The 23,152-nt window shown below is 35.7% G+C and overlaps 1 protein-coding gene across 1 annotated transcript in view; it reads right to left on the reverse strand.

Annotated features, from left to right (window-relative positions):
• Positions 1-23,152, reverse strand: part of PAN3 (poly(A) specific ribonuclease subunit PAN3) — a gene marked incomplete at its 5' end in the record, with an annotated part of 79,229 nt that overhangs the window by 29,503 nt on the left and 26,574 nt on the right. Inside the window, 3 exons of the mRNA XM_082002808.1 lie at positions 3,425-3,575; positions 12,478-12,639; positions 21,540-21,602. Of these exons, the coding sequence (XP_081858934.1) occupies positions 3,425-3,575; positions 12,478-12,639; positions 21,540-21,602 (376 nt within the window). The remainder of the gene's footprint in view (positions 1-3,424; positions 3,576-12,477; positions 12,640-21,539; positions 21,603-23,152) is intronic.

The following is a 23,152-nucleotide window of genomic DNA, read 5'->3' on the forward strand; positions in this document are numbered from 1 at the left end:
TTGTGTATTTCCAAGTTAATTAAATCTGCTTAATTCCTTAAACAACTTTAGAGTCATAAGTTCTTTCTCCTCAATTTTATTAGGGATAAAACTAATTTTACAATCTCTTTGCCTTCTTGTATTATTCTGGCATGACTGTAAAACTTCCTTAGCAGAATGGCTGCATCATACTTGATACAGGCGGTCGGAACAAGCTCTCACTGCCTTAGGCCACTCAAACCACCTCCGCTGAAAGTGGTCCATTTCCAGCTGAGGTCACGATCTCTGAGAACTACACCCTTGGAGCCCACCATGAATGGAGATGTGTCAACTGGATACAAGCACATCACCTTCAAGCTCCTGGTTCCCAAGACTTCAGGTTCACACTGGCAACAGAAACGGGATCTCTCACATTGTGCATAAGCTCAACAGAGCCTGTCTTGGACTAAATATAGAAGCAACAGTAATTTGCTGCCACTTCCATCGATGACAAAGACATTACTCTTTAGCTATAACCTAGCTTAAGCAAACCCAAGCCAGACAAAAATTTTCTCTGCTAGGGGCTATACATCTGTTCTCTCTCAAATTTAACACAACAATGTTGTCTTATCACTTCAATGACAGTCACAGATTTCTTTCATATGCTTTGCTGCATGTTTTAATGGCACTATTACTCCGAAACTTCTTTACAGAACTGGATAAGCTAAGCTTGTTAGCAAAAGTACTATTTGAAGATTGTCAACAACTCACTAAACTTCCCATACAAATGATAAACAGGATGTGTTTGCTAGCAAGGGAATGGAAGGAGCAAAAATAGGGTATTATCCAGGGGAGCTTAAGGAAAGACTTTTTGGAAAGGGCAAAGGAGATCTGTTCAAAGCTCTTCAATAAGACTATTTTCTCCAGCTATTTGCATACATCACTTTTTATCTTGCTACGTTTTCATATTCTATTAAAGGTTACCAAGACGCAAACTGACTCTGTTGAAATTATGCTAGAAAGCCCTTATCTAAGTAAATGCATGTAAAAGTAGGAGTAACCTTCCATGCTATACCCTAATGACAGGTGTGGATACAAGTTATCTATTAAAGTGTGTTAGGTTTCAGTTGTAATTTTTTCCAGTATTCCTGCAATCATGTTTGTTCATAAGACAAGTGGAACAAGTATTTTCCAGGGACAATCAATTTTGTGATGTCATCTATGAAATACTAGACATCAAAAGTGGGTTTGATTTATACCTACCTTTAGAGAAATCTCAGAAATGAGAGATGTGGAAGAACTCAATTTTTTCCTCAAGAGGGAAATGAAAGGATTTCTTCTCATCATTTACCTACTTTGTTATGGGTGAATTAAACTATAGAACTTTTAACAAAGTATTCCTACTATATTTCCTTATTTCTTATGAAATATTAATTTCCTCCAGTACCCTGTAAGCTACTATAAGCAATCAATCTTGTGCAAATACTTAAGTCTTACACATTTCCTGAAAGTTATTCTACTGGACAATACACACCATTTAACTGGAAGATGACTTACCTTTATTTAAAGGAAAATTCTTATAAACTTTTTACATGGATTTCACTTGAATTTGTTTTCACTTATTGAAAGTTAACAGACCCCAACATTTATTTTTAATGACAATTTCAGCACATATTTAAATCTTTTATTCTGTTAGCCAGTATGACCTAAACAGTAAGTTTCCCCACACATAAATACTGCTTTCTTATTTAAGAGCCTAACCTTTTAGGAAGAGCACCTCCTAACTCATTTTGAGTATAAGAAGTTTTTGTGGATGTATACTATTGACAGCTAAACCATTTAAATAAAAATAAATGTCTGAGTATTATTTACACAGGACATTTAGGTTCAGAGAATTCTGCACTCAGTGTAGAGAGACAAGCTTCTAGAGAAATTAAGAGCAACCCAGATCCCTACTCTGAACTATACTCTCTTTTTAATTATACAGGAAGATCAGGGAAACAAGCCAACTTAGCCTGAAGTTAACTCTTGTGAATACTCCCCCACCACTCTCATCTGTAAACAATAGTATTTGAACCTAGATATTTTTCAGCATTGGCATCTCTATTTCTAGGAGCTCAAATTGTTTACAAACTTCTTTCATCAACAGTGTTACTTATCCTTTCAAGTATTACTTACAGATAGTAAAGAAATTGGACTGTGAAGGATCCCTCTGAGACCCCACTGGACACTTTCCAAAAGTAGATCATTTTACTGTATTCTATTTAATCCTTTATACACTTTTCAATCCAGGTGACAAGGCTGAGAGGCATATAAACACAACAGTTTTCCAATAAGACTGTACAGCACGACATAGTATGAATCAGACACAGTACTGCAACATGTTGATTTGGTCAGCAGAAGCATCAATCACTTTCCCAGCCTGTTTCGATAGTTACAACATGCGAGCTAAGCGCTGGCTTCTTTCACATTGGCACTGAGATTTATCCCCTGGCATCAGGAAAGGCTGTCAGTTTAACAGATGGTAATTGCCAACACTGGTTTAAAAAACCCAAACTTTTACAATATTTGCCTCTCTGCCTTTTGGCAGCTACCTAATTAATGCTTCTTGTCCATCGCAAAAGATTGTTGAATGCTTAAGTACATACAGAAACTTGCTAAAGGATCTGCTGATGGTTACATCTTAAACCATTTTTTTAAAAATAAAATTAAATAATTAGAATTAAGCTAACTTTTTAAGATCAGAATTCCAAAAGACACATGAAGAGCTTGAAGTTTTTAATTGTAAAAAAAATCTTGTCACTCAAGAATTGTACAACCGAATGGAATACATTTTGGTAAGAATTTTAAATGTGTGAAATAATCATAAATTGGTCTTAAAAGTGAGATACATATGATTGATACAGTAAGAATTAACACTATTTTGCAAGGCAAATTATTTTAGAATAAGCTTATCTTCTACTTCTTGGTTTTTTATCAAGATTTTAAGTTCTCATATATAGTCATTAACACTGAAAATAATTACTTCTAGATTATACCTCTATAAACAAATCAAAAGAGCAGATCAATGTGTGGTCATCAGAGCACATATTCACTGTAGACTGCAATGCATTTCTAGACTAGGCGTAGTTTAAATGATCTTCAGGTACTGCCCTGGCAAGCACCGCAAGTGATAACTCAGCATCCCTTTTCCCCAGAAAAGGAAGCGTAAAAGTTAGGCTGAGTTAATTTTAGTGCTGCTGTGGCTAAACAGATTTCACAGCCTGCAGCATGATTTCCATGCTATTGGAAGATAAATCCGAAGTTCCTGCACCTTTATATGCCTGAAGATTGTCTTAAAATTATGAGCTAAAGCAGGCGGTGGCTACATTTATACCCGATAAACCTGACCATTATCTATACAGGGTTATGTTTGACATTAAATTAAAAGAAACAACTGTACTGCAAATCGTTACTCTCAACTTACCTGGTGCTAGCCCAGCAGTAGCAGGACTTCCCATGGAGGGGTGAGAGAACAAGGCTTGAGAGAAGGCAGACATACTTGACTGGGATACATTACTCAGCCTGGAGGTTGATCCTCCTTTAGGAATAAACTCACTTGCAGAAGGATTTGGTGTCTGTTTAAAAACAAATGTAAATTACATGTTTATTTTAAATGTGAAGAGATGGACAGTGCCTATTTGGTAGAAAATACTTTCTAGGCAAGCCTACCAAGTACAGAGGCTATTTTTAAGTTACATACAGCTTGCTGACAAGAACAGCAGATACTGGAAGCTGGGCTGCACAAACAAGTTAGATGTGTTTCTAGCTTACGTCTGACATAGCATTAGCAAGCTTTCCATATGAAAAAATGTATGAGTTCATAGGAACACTTCGCAAAAGGCTTTCCATAAGCATTACATTATAAAGTTGAAGAACAGAGTTGACGCTGAGAAAGCTTTGCCACTGCAGCACGACTGTTCCTATGTGACTTTAGAGATTTCATCTCAAACTAAGCAGCAGTTTCAAATTAAAGCAGTAAAAATTATTCCTACTAAAGTCATCCCTGCCTCTACTTCAGAGAGGCCTCTATGTTCCTTTTTTGTGAAATTAACTTCTGTTTTAATTACCTATTCTATTTAAGTAGCACCTTTAATAATGAGGTTTAATTTGGTACCACAAACAAATAGCAGCAGAGTGACCATCAAATATTCAGTATTTATTAGTACATAAAACATATCACACGACCAACTTTTAATTTCTGTTAAAATCTGTGCACAGGGGTTTGTAGTTTGGGGGGGGGGGGGGGGGAGGGTGTTTGGGGTTGTTTGTTTTGGAGCAGGAAGGCTTGAGAAAGAAAATTCTAATTAGAGCTCAGAAGGCAAAAAGCTTATTATTGGGAAGAAAAAAGAAATTAAGCCAAGAAATAAAACCAGTTATTACATGAACACACTGAAAAGCTTGAAGATTATTAACTGTCAAAGTTCAGTTTATTAAGTAATCTTCATAGTACCTCTCAGAAGTGCCTAAACAAAAGTGGTAAAATGAGAAGATAGTAACAACTCCCAACAAAGGATACTGTTAAGATAATCCATAATGTTTTTTAAAAACAAATTGTATTGGATTACTTTGGGTTTAGGCAGTTTTAAAATGACCCAATACATAAACTGTTAGTTGAATTACCAATAATGACTTTTACCAATATCAATAAAGTGGCAGAGAAGTTAAGTTAGTGCCAAATTAGAAAATGTGTGATTACAAAACTATAATTTAGACAGTGAAGTAAGGCATCTGAAAAGTATTCTTTTTTGTGTTAGTTTAGTATCTGTACTTGAATAGTTCAGCCAAATATCATACTATTAATGTATTCCAAAGCACTGGAAAAGAAAGAGGGTTCTAAAGAGGATGCTCAGGTTTAAAAGCAAATAGTAAGAATATTCCACCTTTAATCACACAGTAAATTTTAACCGCTAACAACCTTATGATGTTACATATTAGTCATTCTATGTGTGGGTATGTCTGAATATTCAAAGAACAGAACAAATAACCAAATACATAAACTGGTGAAGTAAAACATTTAGATTTACATGGGTCAAAACTTCTTAAGAATCTTAAAACTCTTCAGTCACATTTAGTTAAGGAAAATTTGCCAAGGTATATCCTTCTGTTTTGTTGCATTAGTGTAAGTTGCATTATACAGACTGAAAACAAATAACTAATACATTTAAATTCAAAAGGCAATATTCTGCACTATCTGAATTTTAGGTACAGGAATAACTAAGAGAATGGTGTTCCTCTAGATAAAATCTGGCATGCAACTATTCAGTCATATCTACACTGAAACTGGAAAAAGTGACAGAAGTGGTGAAGAGCCAAATAGAATTTGTCCAAATAGTGATCCAGCTGAATAGTAATCATCAACCAAAACAATTGGGAGAGCAAGGGACAGAATTTGTAGCATTTTGCTAAAAGCACATAATTTCAAAGAACTATGCAAGATCCACATTTTTCCACTGCTAAAGCTAGCCATGACACGTACACAGACCTACCACACCTAAATACTTTGTCAACTAGGTGACAAGGGCAGGACATAGAAAAAAACTGAAGCATGCAAGTGGAAAGACACCTTCTAGAAGAGAACCTCAGCCATTCCTATAGTAACTGAGAGTTGCCAAAATCCCATTTGTAACATTCTGGCTAAACTCTTACCACTTTCACCAACAGACTGAATCAATGTCTACAGAATTGGGCTGCTTTTCATTTCTAAATGCTTTCTCCAAGTTTTCATAGACTAGTTTTGGTCTCTCAAAGGTACTTACATATCCATCATAATTTTAAAGTGAAGCTGCTTGAGCACTCCACTTTAACTGGTAGGTGTTTTAACTTACCCAAGGGAAAGAGTCAAACCCAGGAATCTGCTAGAGCAGTTTGGGTTTATGCTGTAGAATTACAAACAGCAGTGGGTGGAGTCGGATGGAGATTCAGTTTTTATTCCATTTTTTGGCATCACAGATCAGTTCAGAATCAAAGCATGATATGATTAAGATTTTCTATGTAACTTTGATGAAAGCATTTTATAGGAGCAAACAGCTTTGATTTGCACAGCGAGACCCTTTACTATAAAAGCCTGTTTTATTTCTCTGTGATGTTACAAACATCAAGGTGTAATCCAAGACTTAACCCACTGGTAAAAAAGTGATTTAAATATTGGTTCCAGTTTTAAAAGACCCTTCCATATTCAAACTGTTTTCTAAATACAGAAAAATACCTGAGCTCCACAGCCACCAGCCAGAATAAGCTAATAATAAACTAGTACAAACTTTAATAATTTGCGGTCAAAACTATTAATACTTTGTCAGAAAATTTGAAGCTTAAACCCCAGGCCACATTTAAATACGTTACAGCAACGTGAAGCTGCAGTTCTTAAAATGTTTCCAAAAGCATACAAGTTTTCATCTGAAGTAAAACACTAATTTTTCTGCATATACTTTGCTTCCAACAAAATAATAAAAAACCCAACACTTTCATAGCATGTAGGCTAGAAAAAGTGACTAGACTAGCCTAAGTGAGGGAATGGAATATCACTTAGTTCTTTATCATTTAATTTTTTCATTATTTTTATCAAACTTTGTAGACAACCTATTCTGCAACAATGAGCATGCAAATAGGCCAAAATTAGGAAGCCACATTCTTAACGGCCAATGATTCAAAAAACTATGTTCTTAGTTGGAAAAATGGATGGAAAAGTATGGAAAAGTATGGAAAAATATCCTACTTTCAGTTCTGGCATCTCATAATACAAAGTGTAAATTCCAGTGTTAGTTTTATGTTTGGATCAATGGTAAGCTTGAAAAATCTGTCTAAAAGGGGACTACTATTCAAAATCCTACATAGAATTTTCACAGTTTTTCTGTTTGAATCTTACCAAGCTTCCCAAAATCGAGTAAAGAAATTTACATTGTTGTAAGAATGAAAATAATCTTTATCTAATTAGTGAAAAACATTTTCTTCATTCTGTACTATGTTTAAATTTCCTGCAAGCACAGCTTTAAAGCAAATTTCACTATATTAGTCATTAATTACTCATCTCAGAGTAAAGTAACTTATTCATGCTAGACCAGGCTTAAAATTTAAGTCTGAGTAAATCAGGTTTGGTAAAAGAAGCAGAGAAAACAGGTACTGAAGACTTTTATTAAGCCTTGGAAGTAATTAAAAGAATGTAGATGCAAGAAATACTTGGAGGACATGTAATGAATTACACAATACTGTGGTGTTAAAAACAAAAGCAGCGAATGCACTTTCTAAAACCCAAACAAGAAACAAAGCCCTCTAGCACGGTCTGTACTATGCAACAAGCTAAAGACTGTATTATCAGTTTCAAATGCAAATGTCCTATCAAAAGGCACATACAAAATTATTTCAAAACATTGATTAACAAGTTTCCAAACACCATTAAACAGAAGTACAGTTGTGTCAGCTATGTTAACATTTTCTGGCAACCTCCCTGAAGTAACTTCCAGCTCATACATTTGCTAAAATTAACACTGTTCCTTTTTTCTCTCAACCTGGACAGTTTAAATCTCATCCACCTTCTTCCAGTATCTTCATAAAAATACTGTCAAACTAAAGCAGGGAAGCAACTTCCGTAGGCATTATCTGAATTAATACCTGCATCATGCATTCTTACCAGAATGATTCCATGAAGAAATTTCACTAAAATACCCTATTTTCACATTCTTTATGTCTGTGCTCTCTCAAAGGGAGAAGAGCATCTTTTCAGTCAGCTTTGCAAAGAAAATTCCAAAGACAGACTACAAAACTGAGTCCATCCAGCTCCACATACAAAAACAATTTCTATACTTCTGTACATCACAGAATAAAAAATGTTATAAAACATATACAAATATAGTCCACATGAAGGCTGAATTTAGTCACGATGCAATTAGTAAGGAAGGAACCACAAGAGAAGTAAAAAAAAGGGGGAGAGGACTATAAACCAACCCATTTGTGTCACCATTCAGCACAGAGTTTCTCTCTCTGGTGGCTTCTATGCTTTTCAAGATATAAAATGAAATACAATTAAAATATAGTGTGGAGGGGTGGAAACAAGTAATTTGTGGGTACCACTGAAAAACTATTCAAGGCTCCTTACAGAAAGGTGCAGATGAAATTAAAGAGCAAGCCATGGATCTCAGCTGAAGACCATCGCTGGGAAGACCGCACAGAAGCATGCAGCACTACTCTATGTTGAGGAGTTGCACATATCAACAGCTTTTCATAGTCCAGAAGTAAGATGAAAATTCTTGTTTCATCAACTATCAATTTCAATACATATGCTCTTTTTCTCTACAATCCTCGGTGATAAACTCCTAAGGCCCCACTGCTGCATTTATTCATAAACGAATCCTCAAAGCACCACGGAGTACTGAACTATGCTGTAACACAGGGATGCACAAGTTATGGAGCCTTTGGAAGGTCATGCAGGGATCCCACAGGAGTATGGGGAAACCACCCTTCTCTCTCTCATTTCCAGTTCAGCATCTCAACACAGAGCTGCACAGCAGTGGCAGAGCCACCACTTCTGTTTCAGCGGCTTTAACACTACTCCATTAGATTGGTCCTGGTCCCACATTCTACCAAAGCGAGTCACCTAAAGCAAAAAGTCGATTTAATTTTATTTCAGAAGAATGCGCTTATGTACTTACCATGCTAAAAAGTGGATACAAGCCTTTTTGTTCTCTTACGTCCTCCTTCACCTCCAAATTCATGCTGATCTGTTCTGACATCCCAAATTGCATAATCCTGTAATGGTTACAGAAAACCACCACTAGACTATACCCATGCTATAAGCAGGGCAGGTCCTCTACCAGTCTATTTTTGGCATAGTTTTCAGAATCTCTCTTAGGAATCCAAAACCATGCAAAAGCATTGGTTATATTTTATGTGAGGTTTTTTTGTTGTTTTGAGGGTTTCTTCGTTGTTGTTTTATAATGGACAGACATACCATACAAGGAGCTTCACTTTATGTGGAGAGCATTGCCGCAATCCCTCTGTTTCTAGGAGGATTCCTTGTTAACTATGACGTCAGGGAAGGACACATTCTGGGATGTCAGAGCAGCCCAGCAGACACTGGAGGTCATCAAGGGCTTCAAAGCAGGTCTTCTTCCCTCCCACTACTGAATTTGTGCAACATGCTTCCTTACTGCAATTACTGTGACAAGTCATCACAATATCCATAGAACAAGCTCTAATAAATTTCAACTCATCAAGATTAGCTGTATTTCTCTAACTCTTCTGAAGGAGCAGTAGAGCATTTCATTACAAAAATTGAACAATTTGACAACTTCATTGTCGATTTTCATTGACAATTTTCAACTGGGTAAAATTTGTTGGCTAAAGACTTTTTAAAACCAGAACACAGGTTCGAAAAATAAAACTACTAGCAAAGTTTTGTTACATTTTAGCAAGTAGATCTCTCTAAAAAGTAAACTTTTTAAAGACTCAGAGTATTTCCACATTTCTGTAACAAAATACTTCAAAGTACTGTAGAACTAAAGTTTTAGAAGTCCATGTTCTTGAGGCAAAAATATTTGAAAAATTCATTTCTAGGAAATTTTTTGTTCAAGAAACAAAAACAAACAGTTCTTCATGCTGCTTAAGAACTGATCTGTATAATAAAAAATGTATCCTACTATTTTAAGCAGAATTGCCATTTGATATTATAATATGTATCACGCCATGGTGTAGTAGCTGAGGATATTTCCTAATCTAGGGTAGGACATATCGCTGAAGAACGAACTTTGATTTGTTGGTTTTTTTTCTTTTTTGATGCAGAATCCAGAATACAATATACTCTGTAGAGTCCACTTTTAATCATATAAGTGTAATACAGTATTTAAAGTAAATAGAATTGGATTATGACTTCATAGCCATGCATGAGAAACAGTTACGCTCTTTTACAATGCATGTTGTAATCTACCTTGCTTTTTAAAAACAGCTACTTTTTGGGCAAAGATCTCTAAACATTGCACCATGAAGTAGTGTATTCCCATATCTAACCTGAGCAGCCTGGTCTAGTTGGAGATGTCCCTGCTCACTGCAGGGGAACTGGACTAGATGACCTTAAAAGGTCCCTTTCAACCCAAAGATTCTGTGATTTTATGATCTTAAACTATACATTTGGAAGAGTAGAGATTCAAACAGACACATGAGCTTCAACACCTGCCCAGCATTGCAAACCCTCAGCAAATCTGAGATGTAATTCTGCTTCCTCATCTTCAAACATAAACAAAAAATACACCCTCAAACAGATGTGCCTCCATCATAATTTAACCTTCCTACTCATTGCTTAGCACTCACTGTCAGCCAAAACTTCGTTTGTATAACCTATATTCACACCTGCAAAAATCTCTGAACAGCTTGTAGTTCAAAAATACTGAAAAGCAATGCTATCTGTGGATTATATACCTACTGAAGCAAAAAAACAAAGTCAATCTGGAATCTCAGCATGAAACTATCAGTTTTTAAGTAGTTTCAGGTACAAAACTCCACCAGCTTTTCTTTGTGCTCTTAAAAGCTGGGAAAAAAAAATTCAGATTTTTAGCAGTTTTCAAGCTTTGTTTTAGCTGTACCTTTGTATTCTAGTGTGAACATTTTCTAAGATTTACAATGATCGGAATGAAAACAAAGATAAAATTTCATTTCTCATCTATGTAGAACTTATATATATATCCTCAATCTCCTTTGCAGCCTGTTTTTCATGTTTCCCCATTCAATCTTGCCAGGTTCTACTGTTCCCTGCAATCTCTTCCCCTTCTCCTATTTCCCATGGGCTGGAACATCCTTCTGTTCTTATTTCCACCAAATTTGCATATACACGCTTTTGTATGTAAATTCCTATGGTGACATGGAAATCAATGTAATTGCATCATACAAGAAAAAACCTTACGCTGTACACGGTTTAAGTCAATTATGTAGCTGGGATTCTGGCACAAAGGAGCTTGGAATTGCACCCTTCTAAAGCCATGTGCTCTGCAGCCACTCCCAAGCTATTGCTGCTAACCTTGAGGGGACCTTGAGCTTACTGCCACAACTTTGGAGGGCGTTAAGTACTGAAGAGACAATTGGCTCCTGACCAGAAGCTAGCTCTCCAGCCTCCAGAAACATTAAGTCTTTCTGCTCTACTCTAAGTGTAGAAGATCAACAACAAACCTTGCTGTGACAGAACAGCAGAGAAAACAATAGAGGACATGAGTACAAACAAGGCTTTTCCTGCCCTTTAATGTCCAAATTTGAAGACAAATTTTCTGTTTCTCTCTTCTCAAAGCAACTGTCTACTGATTAGGGTTTGCCCTCCCATTAGACACACACAGTAAATTCAATCCATCAATCTTCTCTCCCTTCAGAAAAGTAGTGCTTCACTGGCTCCAACCTCTCCTCTGCAACCATGCCTGGTCCTTCTACCACTGTTTTCTTTATGCTTCATTTTTACTGCCCCAGTGGCTTTGCTGCTTCCCCTGTAGCAAAAGGGCCAAGACAGGCTTACACCTAAATGCCCCTACACGATGCAGCATCAGTTTGCCTGCATCACGCTGCCTGTCACCCCAATTTCAATAATGCAAAGATGTCCAAACACCAAGTAATACAACACTAGTGTTGGTATGGAAAGGTTCCGTTATGAGCTTCACGTTGGCCCTTACACAGTAGAATTTCAGCAAACTGAAGGAAACTCTTAAGGTGCCACCATTTCTATTTATAATTCTATTGCCAGTTTGCCCATTTCACTCAGAAGACATCAATAAGAACATAGCCCTCACAGAAAGGCTAAAGTAATGATCTCTGAAGACACAAAAGCACCAGACAAGTGCAAAACAGTAGTAAAAGCAGTGTTGAAGTTATGACCACTATAGTAATTTCCATCTAAACCCCATCTTAAGGGACATCAGGCAGATTCCTCCTAGACCAGAATTATCCTTCATTATCATCCCAAGGATCGCCTGCTACTTCTGTACACAGATGCTCAAATCCAGCCGTACCTCTCCCCTGTTATGGAGCTGAAGAAAACTCAGGAAGCAAAGTAACAAGAAAGTTCAACAAGTTGAGAAATATAAACTATCCCAACTTAAAAATTAAGAATTTATACTTTCTGGTCATGGTGGTTACATCTTCAAATACTGCACTGAGGGAATTTATTTGCATTAAGTGTCAATCATTTTAACAAGTATCACTAATTTTACCAGTAGAAACCTTCCTCACATGAAAATAGAAATAAAAGATTATGTTTATTTGCTTTTAGAATACATTTAATGATCACTTTTGCTCCTCCTCCACAAATTATAACATAATCAAGCAAAGTATATAGTGGGTAAAGAGAATAAAACATCTGAGACACTCTCCTGGAGGGCCACTACACCTACTTTGTGAAATAAATATTTGATCTGATCTCAACCCATATTTGGAGTGACTGCTTCTAACAATTTCCAAAATTTAAAGTAAAGCATCCACAACACTGAGAAAGTGACTAATAAAAAATAATTTTACCTGTAAATTGTTTTCTGTGACTCTGTTCCACCAAACCATATTGATGGGTACTCCTGTTTTACACCTGTCAGCCAGACAGCCGATAGGGTTCTTTGATTTTCTTGCTTTTGATCCCACCGGAACTATCCTCTCATCCAGCATCCCCAGTCGATACTTCCTGGGCTACGAAAAAGAAGGAGAGAAACCAGGCCACTCCTAACAACCCTCATCTAAAGCTACACTAAAATAGGTATTACACTGTGATATGTTTTCTGGATTGGTGGAATAGGAAACAATTTCCAAGTAAAATTTATCTGAGACTGTTTCCTTTCAATCCTGACTATTTGGTTGTAATAAACAATACTTCCAAAAAAAAGAAAATAAACTTCAGGGACTGCTAATTTTTTATAAGCAAAACTTTCCATCACAAGTCAGCCACTGAAATATGAGTATAAATTGGGGAATTCTGTAATAATAAGGAATTGTTTAAAAAAAAAAAAATCTGTGTTTCCCAGATAGATACCTTCAATCACATCATAATACTGAACTAACAATTCCCTTGAGACTTCTATCAAACAGGAAGTTAAAGCAGCATACAAAAGCCAGTGTTAAGTTCTCATTTTCTAAGACTCATCTGAAGACTTGTTTTTTAAAAAAAACAAGTAAAATTGAGTAGCCAACTGTAGCAGAATTCAATGAGAAAAACATTTCTGCTGACGTTACTATTCAAAAGACTAACTTCAGCTACTATCTTAAGTGAAGGCAGACAAGAATTACTGTGATAAATGCATTGGAAACAGACTTAAACATGGGAAAATAAAACATGCTTGAAGCGAACATATAGGAGGTACTTGTGCCTTAATAGGAGTGACATTTCTATTACGTTTGTAATAATCTCAACAAATGAAACCATTTATACAGCATGATATGAACATTAAATTAAAAAGCACATTGTAAAAAAAGAAATCTGTTAAATACTTTCAAACAGGTAAAGTACAGAAGTTCTCCAAATGTCTCTCTGCTTTCAAACCACTCTATACCTACCTTAATAGTTAATACCCCTAAAAGAAATATTTCATCACATATGCACATTTAGACCACAACTTTTTATACCAATTATACTAACAATTGGATCAAATTGCAGGGGTTGGTCTGCTTTGCTTTTGCTGTATTTTTTGGTTGTGAAAAATCCAAGTATTATCACCTGGATATATACCACTTTTTAATTAACCAAAAAACTTAACTTACCTTTATTCAGATATCTACTTCATCTGGCACCTTAGAAATCTTTGCAAAGTCTACCTTGATATGAATTTTAAAAATTGTTCCTCAGGAAACAAGGCAAGAATCCAGCTGGAGAAGATTCCTCATTCACACACAAACAATGCATAAAACACAGGACAAAACTACCATAAAATGGCTGCAAAACAAAAACCTAAACAGATTCCCTCCTCTACTTTGCTGAAAACTTTTAGGACAAAAGCTTTATAAAGAATTAAAGCTAAGAAGAGTCACTAGTAGCTTATTTGCCTAATAAAGCACAAGGATACCAACATTAAGCATGAACTACAAAGGCAATAAACTGCATGTTTTGTAATAATAAACAACAATGAATTTCACAGTACCAGAAATTTGGTAAACTGTGTGATGGGTAGCACAAAGTCATCCTATAGTTCAAATGCAAACTGATCACACTAAAGCTAACTTTTATTTATTGGAAGACTCAACCACTGGGCAACTTACCATTTTAGCAATTCAAAAGGATTACTACTGCTACTATCATAAACTGTAAAGCTGTAAGGTGTGAGAAACCAGACATACAAATAACATACATTCAGGCCAAGGTTTGAATGCAGTATGTGTTTTTCCTAGCCTGGCTACTGGAAACAATAGTTGTCATGGTTTAACCAATACTTAACAGTATTGTTCCAATTGGCAAGGAAGAGTAACAGCTTCCTTGACAGCTTCCCCATCTACCTCCGTGTTCTACCAGGCACAAGGGCACAGTCTGCCTTGGATTATTGGACTACAATCTAGTGTCCAAACATGTTCCTATTCATTAAGGTTTCTTTTAATCCTCCATAAGAAAAAGGTGATCTATAAATACTTTGAAAAGGAGAAGCAAAACAAAAGAGGAACTGAGCCAATGTGAAGGGAGGCTATTTCAGTTACAATGGGATTCAGATCCCAGGCAATAGAATGAAACTGCATTTTAGGCTTTATGAAGGACCATACTGGTGGGATGGGGAGGAACAACAATCAATTCCATGCCATAAATCAACACAGAGACAATATGGGTTCATATACCAGTAGTTCTTGGCCTACTGGTATGAAAAAATTAAACTAAAAAGCAGGCAAGACTAAATTAAAATTTTACTTTCATTATCTACTATAAAACATCACCAAGAGATTACTAGGCCAGGATTTCATTGTTCAGACATTAGAAGATGGACAATACAACATTAACAGTTGGAAATAAATTTCAGTCTATTTGCATCAAAATAATTCTAAATTACACTTGTTTTCAACGAGCAAAATGGCATCTGATTCAGAAATCTAATCTGACTTTACAGGAAACAAGAAAATACAGAAAAATGTCTGCAAACAGGAGAAATTCAACAGAAAGGAAGTATCAAATAGACTGAACAGTTTGAATAAGCACATCAACTGTTACATCCATGCCCTCTACACAGAGCAGCAAATAAAGCAACAGAGACAGAATAGCGCATCTTGTAGGAAGCAAGAACTCAGCATCCACAGATCATTTCTGAACTAATTTATCTACCTAATACACAGAGGCATGACAATCTGGAGAAACAAACTTAACACCCTGGCATGGGGACAATTCCCATCGGATGATTACAAAAGCAATTGCCTTTCTGTGGGGTAAAAGAAGAAACTGTTCAGCCATACAGATGAAGGGATAGTTCAACATACTGAACTTTTTTTTGAGGGAGGGAAGGTGGTCAAAGCATTTAAGTACTTCATAATCCTTCAGCAAGTATTTCTCAACTGAGCTTGCAACTCCCAATACAGTTACAAGTTCCAAAAGAGTTGTGAAGGGTCAAAAACATCACAATTATTTTTAAATTGAAAAATAAGGTTAAACACAATAATTAAGATGGAATTTCAGAGAAAAAAAACACAAAAACCAAATTATTACAAGGCTTAACTGGAACAGTTCAGTTCCTCCAGGGCAAAGAAGTGAGAAGCAGTAGTAATTACTGGCTGCAAATGTTTACATGAGGCAGGGAACAGCTAACTACCTTTAATTGCTAGCAACAGCTTGGCTCCCCAAGGTGAGAAGGGTAAGCATTTTCAACAGTAGCTAATAATTATAACCCTTGCCCTGAAGAACCAAGTTGCTGCCAGCAATTAATGCTAGGAAGCTATTGGTTGGCATGATTTAGAGGGAAGATGTTACATCCCGAAAGACAAACCCCTGAAGTCTGAGAAACATTACACTTGAAAAAAAGAAATCCACTCTTAAAAACAAAAAGGTCCTTCTTGAGTAACATCTTCACTTCAGAACACTACTACAGATGAGTAACTTAATTAGCCCACGCTAGAAAATATTCCTCAAGTCAGCTTAATTACTTGCTTCCCATTCATTCAAAAAGAAGTTTGGGAACATGTTTAGCAAGTCTGTTTTCTTCCTACTATTTGCTCTAACAGTGTCTTTGCCTCTAGTTCCTCCTGTTTCATGGACAGTGGGCAATGCCACGATTCTTTCCATTTCAGAGTTGGACACACCACTGTTCTAAGATGTTCTAAGGCTATCCTAGAGAAATAAATCTAAACAAGAAAAGGTTTATGAAGATTCAAACTATAAAGACTCCTCCATGTAATATTTCAATCTGGATAAGCTGACAAACTATACAATACTGAAGTTTTCTTCCACTGAAAATCTGCAATGGATTTTTTCAGGATCACTCATGTCCCAAATTACATTTCTGTTCCTTAAAACACACTTACCTCTGTTGGCCTTTTGACTTTTAGATTTTTCAAGACATTTTCTGTACCAAAAATGCTATGTCTGGCATACAAACATGTGAGCAGGCTATTGTGTTTTAAAGTATTGTGAATAATCTGAGCTATGGTAATGCTGTTTATGTGCATATACTACTGAAGCAAATACAAGTGATCTTAAGCCTTCCCCGTCACCAGCTAAATTAAACAGCATTACCTTAAATTACCATATCTAAAAGGTATCACAGCAGCATTAGCTAGGGCTCATCTGTTGTACAGTGAGTTGACTGTATCTGCATGTACAGATAAAAATAAATATGACATTGTCAGACAGGAAAGATCAAGTATGCAATATCATATTTTCATTGTACTACTTATAACAAAATTAAGCAATATATGCAATTTTAAGTTTCAACATTGACTTGTTTTGTAAGACTTCAGGTTTTTTTAACAGAAGTTAATAGCAGAGAGACCATTAGAAAAAGAGGTTAAACACTCAACTAGGGTGCTAGTCTACTGAAAAAGAACCAACTTTTGTTAGCTTTTAGTTTTCAAGACATAATACAATTGCAAGCCATTGGTATCATCATCATTGCTAATTTCACCCAACAGCCATAACTGGTTAGCTGGAAAACAACAGTACTTGAAACACCCAGCTATGGATATGAACTTCAATATTTTACTGAGGTAAAGCACAATAGTCCGGGCAGAATCCCTATACAGGCACAATGAGCTAAGCATCTTAATTGTGATTACAACTGCATAACTGGATTTAGTAATAAATTCTACAAGGAGTTACGCTTGAATATTTGGTATAGTCACCAGGAGTATTTTAACAGATTTGCAAGCTGCTAATATGAAAAAAAGAAGTTGTCTTGTCACTACTTTTTAAGCTTTGTGGCCACCAGAGCTACAAACCCCTTCATGTGGTTTGGGTTTGTTGCTAACCAAAATATTCTCTCGTCTTCCTCTTCTTTCAGTACAACCTCTCACTAGTAGAGAGGTAGACAATACTTGTTTTCTGTCTCAACTTCTGAAGGGTGGAACTTTTTTTTTTTACTTTGATATCAACAAAAAATGGAATAGAAGTCTGGTCAACAGGTTAAAAAATAATTGTGTGTTTGGTTGGTTGGTGTTTGTTATTGGATGGTGGGTTTTGGGGGGTTTTTTATGAAAAAAGGACTAATATGCTAACATTGATAATGTTTGTGTGTTCATAATTTTTTTAAATGTTATACATTGAGATTACATGCACTTACACACTAGCCACCCTTCCATCTGGAACTCTTTTTTTTAAATTGTTCATGAAACCCTGGGTTTAGCTGTGGATAAAACTTTCACTAGTCAAAAAGTATCATACATAGACAAACAAAAAAGATTCTTCTACCCAAAGAAAACTAAACCATGCAATTTGACATGGAAATAGGTCTTATTCCAGAGCAACATATTTGATAACTGCAAAAAAAAAATTCTTGCTTCAATCAAGTTTTAGAGTGAAAGCTGCAATACATCAGGCATTACAACTCACATTTTAAACCATAACTGAGGAAAACGTTTCAGGTGCACATACTAAAAAGTGTATTTCATGAGTATATATGCTGAAGACATGAAAATTTTTAGGAGTTCAGAAGGAGCTAAGGAAAACTAACATATTTTAAGTCAAATCTTTTTTCACCAATTTTGCAGCCTAGCTAGATTAGATGAGGTATGAATTACCTAGCTAAAACCTAGCATGGATGTAGTAAAGAACTTTGTCAGTACAACTAAGAAACTAATACCACCTGCTGAATTGAAATATGCTGGTGGAAAAGCGGGCTTTTTCCACCACCAGAGCAAACAGTTATAATTGTGTAGTGAAGACTTGCCAGAGTACCACCACCCCAAGATGTACTTTCCTAAAGTCCATTGCTAAAAGGGCACACAGTGAGCAAACTACAATTTTTTTAATGTTTAAAGGTCTCTAATAGGCCAGAAGTTTTTATACTACTTATAAAAGGAAAAACAATGCACAGTTGAAAACCAAAAATATAACTAAGAGAACTAAAGACTGATGCAACTTTTACTGTGGTCTTTACTAAGCATTTGATTTCTCAAAAATGGTATATTTTCTATCTGCTTTAAATACTTGTATAGTGTCTTCAACAAATGTATGCACAAGTTAAAAAAGCTTTCAATTATTTTACTGCAATCACTATTAAAGACTACATACACCTTGGTATAGAAAGAATCACAACTTGTAAACAGAAGCAAAAGCATCTTGCACACACATTTGTAGTTAGTTAACTGCTTCAGCTTGTAGGCTGCACCTGACAAAATCTAGGTGGCTAATAGAAAAAGTTATGCTTTAAAAATTAGGAAGGAGTGTAGCATTTAAAGTTTTAGATGTCTATAGGTTATAACATATCTGACCTGCTTAATTACAAAACCAAAACAAGCAAAGGTCTTAATACAATTCTAAGGTTAAGTGCTGCGCTATGCAGTCATCTTATTCTGCTCTTTTCCTTCAAATACACACTAGGATGAGGCAACAAAAGTATGACAGCTCCACATCAATGTAAAAAATGTACATATTTCTAAAAGGAAGCGCTTTAATAATTTGATTTCTTACATACACTGATCGCTAATCCATACAAAAAATGAACATGTCACATGTCACACTTAAAAATGAAAAATATCACACTATGTAGTAATTACTAAGACAACAAGAGCATACAATGAAGGAACAATTCCAATAACTATTCCAAAGAAAAAATTAAAATAGCTTAGATAATATCATACCCTTAAAACACATTTTAAACCGAGGTAAACATGATGCTACCTGCAAAGATCTATTTGTTTTCTCTAGAAGCATGGTCTGTCTTTCTATATTTCTGCAACAACTTTTTTTGCATCACTTAAACTGTAATGTTTTGTTATTGCAGTAGGGGTGTATCATCCCAGAATGAAAATTTCAGGTTCAAAATATAAATTTAGCCCAGGTACATTATAAAGTCTGTGCAGCCACAATTCCACAGTTTACACCACAGTGACATGACATGGTGTTTGGTAATGACCCCTCAACTTCTCAAAACATGATTCATGCTTCTGAGATGGTATTCAGGAGGCTATGAAACACAGAACAACTGTCTCAGCACATTTTTATTAAAGGTAAACACCGCAAGACCAAACATGGCACACATGGCTTTTCAATAAACACCACTGAGCAATATAAAGATCTGGTATCAGAGGTGTCAAGATAGAGCTGCAGATAGGAAGCTGGAGAGAAATATGGCTTCCCAATAGCTAACAAAACTAGATGGAGGACAGGACATTCAAAAACAAGTTAGCAATAGTTTAGATCTTAAGAATTTAATTTCCACAGGACCTGAAGTTACTTTTTTTTTTTGAGAGGAGAAACTCTCTTTGTACTCATTAAAAAGCTTCCATTTATGCAGACTTGCCTTATAGGCAGTCTTTTGTTTCAAAATTGTTTTATCTGCATATTTATTACTACTAATTAAAGTACATGAATTAAAGAAGCCTGCTGTCCAGTCTCACTTGCTGTAGATCTCTACAGGGAGCAAACAGCAGCACTCTGTTCTGGGTGAACTTCAAATAATCTCTCCTATTCTTTCCATTCTAGTTTAGAGTCTTTTGGTCCTGGCTTTTAGTCACCTAAAACCGATGGAAAGAGTTCTAAAAACATTTCTTCAAAATAACATACAAAATGGCATTAAAATTTTAGTAAAAGTAGTTCACTGCAGCAGTTGGTTCTCTCCTTCCAGTCTGTGGACCAGCAGTGGTTCTCACCCTCATGCCCGCCCCCGCCCCGGTGTGAATGAACAATTAAAAAAAATGAAATTGAAATAAACCAATGTTAGGAACTTTTCAGAAGAGTTCAGTTTCCATGAGGATTGAAGGTATGAAAAAAAAATAAAATGTAAAAGCAATGCTTTTCACTATCCTGTAAGGCTGACCAGTGACTAGTAGGGGAACCCTTTAGCCTGGATTAGTGGCAACAGTCTCAGAACAAATTCAAACAGAAGTTTCACCATAGATTTTTTTTTAGTGCATTAAGCTGTCATTCCCTAGACAACATATTCTGATTAGTTACATTGGCACATGTTTTCATGAACTGTTTACCAGAACCAAAATGAATACAAGGAGTTTTCCAGTCAGACCATTTCAGAGAAGAGCATTTTTCTAGATAACAGCTAAAGCCAATTTAGGAAAAACACCCAAAAAGTTCAAGTTCAGGATGCCACCCTATTTTTAACAATCATAACATGTATATGAAGAAAAAATAAAACAACTGTGACATCATTATTATTCTCAGGAAAGAGGGTTAGTCTACTACTAACTCTAGCTTTTGTTCCATGCTTCACAAATCCTATTTGTGCATTGTAGATTAATACTTACCTGAAAACGTCTTATAGGCAATTCACTTTAAGGTTGCTTGTCTTACTGCATGTGGAGTTACAACAACCGGACAGTAAATCCAGAAGGTTTTACAGTTGACAGAACCTCCACCAAGGCTCCATCTACAGAAATACTTAGCTCCTTTGATTTCATTTTAAGTATCCTATAAAAATGTCTTTAAATAGTAATCTTAGCTTTCCTGAAATCTAAAATTGAAATGCAGTTTAATAATTTCTAAACAGAGAAAATAACCTCAAGAATGTTCATAAAAATTCAAGGACTATGTTTACTTTTTAAACAAAAAGTAGAATGTCTTTAAACATAAAAATAATCATAAACAACTTAAACAGCCCAGTCATACTAACTAGTTTCAAAAAAAGATGTCTAATTAAAAAGCAAAGATATTCAGAATTACGATCGTCAAGTCTTATCTTTAGTATTTTATTGATACCAAATATTTACGTCCATATTGCTTGCCCATTGTTAAAGGGCTGCCAGAATAACATGATCAGCAATATTCAGAGACAGTGAAGACTAATACATTTAACTTCCTTGCTTAACACAGCTACATATTACATGCTTTTACAGAAACTACTCATGGTTTTACACAACACAAACATGCAGTTTTTACACAGTTGCAAATAACTTAAGTTCTAAATATTTAAAATATCACAATTTAATTTGTAAAGGAAAGCAAATGCTCTTTATTCACTTACCAAGACTGTATTATATCTGTCCTCCAAGTCAGTGATAAACGAAGGAAATGCTGGTTTTGCCAGCTAGTTTAGAACAAACAAAACCTTAGCTCTGGGCTCTTAGCAAGAAAATGGAAAGTTTTTTCCAAATAGTAGACGTTGTAAACACTTACTCTTGAGCTAGTCACCAAGGCTCCCTTAGAGTCAACGAACAGAAGCTTGCACTTCTAGAAGGCTATCTATCTTGTGTTTCAGCAGGCATCAACCACTGGCCTGATAAATCACATTGCTCAAGCTCTAAATAAACCCTAGTTACTGGGGTGGGGGGAAGTCACACAAGGTTTTAAATAGCTGGCACACAGCCTTTAGTGCTTTTGAGGAAATCACTTAATAAAATTTGAATATTGTACTCAAAAAATACTAAAAATATTAAGAAACTACATCCGTGACTATTTGCAATGTATTGCCTAGCAGTAAAAGTCAGCCAATCACAAAAGTGTGATTAATTTCTCATAATATTACTCATCAATTTTTATCCACTTAAAGCAGTCACTGACATTTAGTCTTTCCCAAGAGACCTCTCAATGTGAGCTGAACGTTCCTTTAAGCTGCTCATCTCTCTCTGCTGACTATAGAGGGAGCCTGGATGCCTAGATTTTAGACAGCTCAAGTAATATTAGACGAAAACTTCCCTATCACTAGTATTACTTAACCACCTTTCATACAAATATTCATTACAAAATAGCAATCAACAGTAAATTGTTAATATACAAAGCAAAATACACCTCTTTCAATTAATGCCAGTTATGTCTGAAATATTAATTAGAAAAAAATCCAAGTCCATCAGTTTCACAGATAAATCTTTCTCTTGATACTATTTTAGCAGTGAGTAGCTTAATTTGCTGATTGTTTCTTGAGGAAAGAAGGGACCAAGTCAGAAAAGACCCTACATCAGTACTTGAGCTTTAAACTCAAATTTTAATTGGTTTGTTTTAATTTTGTACTGTTTAATTAACTTTGAAGTAATTTTTAGAGGCAGTTGTCACTCTGGCAATACTTCTGTATGATAGTTCGTTTTCTTTGGTGCATGTGGTTTACATAAATAAGCACACACACACACACGCACATACTTACATGTGTATATATACACATATATACATACATATGTGTGTGTATATAAGCCTTCCAGTACTTAAAGGGGGCTTATAAGGAAGATGAGGACAGACGTTTTAGCAGGGCCTGTTGCAGTAGGACAAGGGGTAACAGTTTTAAACTAAAAGAGGGTAGATTTAGACTAGATCTAAGAAGGAAATTTTTCACAATGAGGGTGAAAGCCTCTGTGCCAGAGGCAAGCTGCTGGCACAGGTTGCCCAGAGAGGTGGTAGATGCCCCGTCCCTGGAAACATTCAAGGTCAGGTTGGACGGGGCTCTGAGCAACCTTATGCAGTTGAAATGTCCATGCTCGTTGCAGGGGAGTTGGACTAAGTGACCTTTAAAGGTTCCTTCCAACCCAAAGATTCTGTGATTCTGTAATATATTTATAGTATTTGCAGTCTGTGTTATAAAGGAGTGCATGCTTATTTTCATTCTTACTATCCTCACTAAGTGGATAAACAACACCTTTATAGGTTGTT

Source organism: Phaethon aethereus, assembly GCF_964289735.1.
Source record: "Phaethon aethereus genome assembly, chromosome: 1".
NCBI classification, from domain to species: Eukaryota; Metazoa; Chordata; class Aves; order Phaethontiformes; family Phaethontidae; genus Phaethon; species Phaethon aethereus.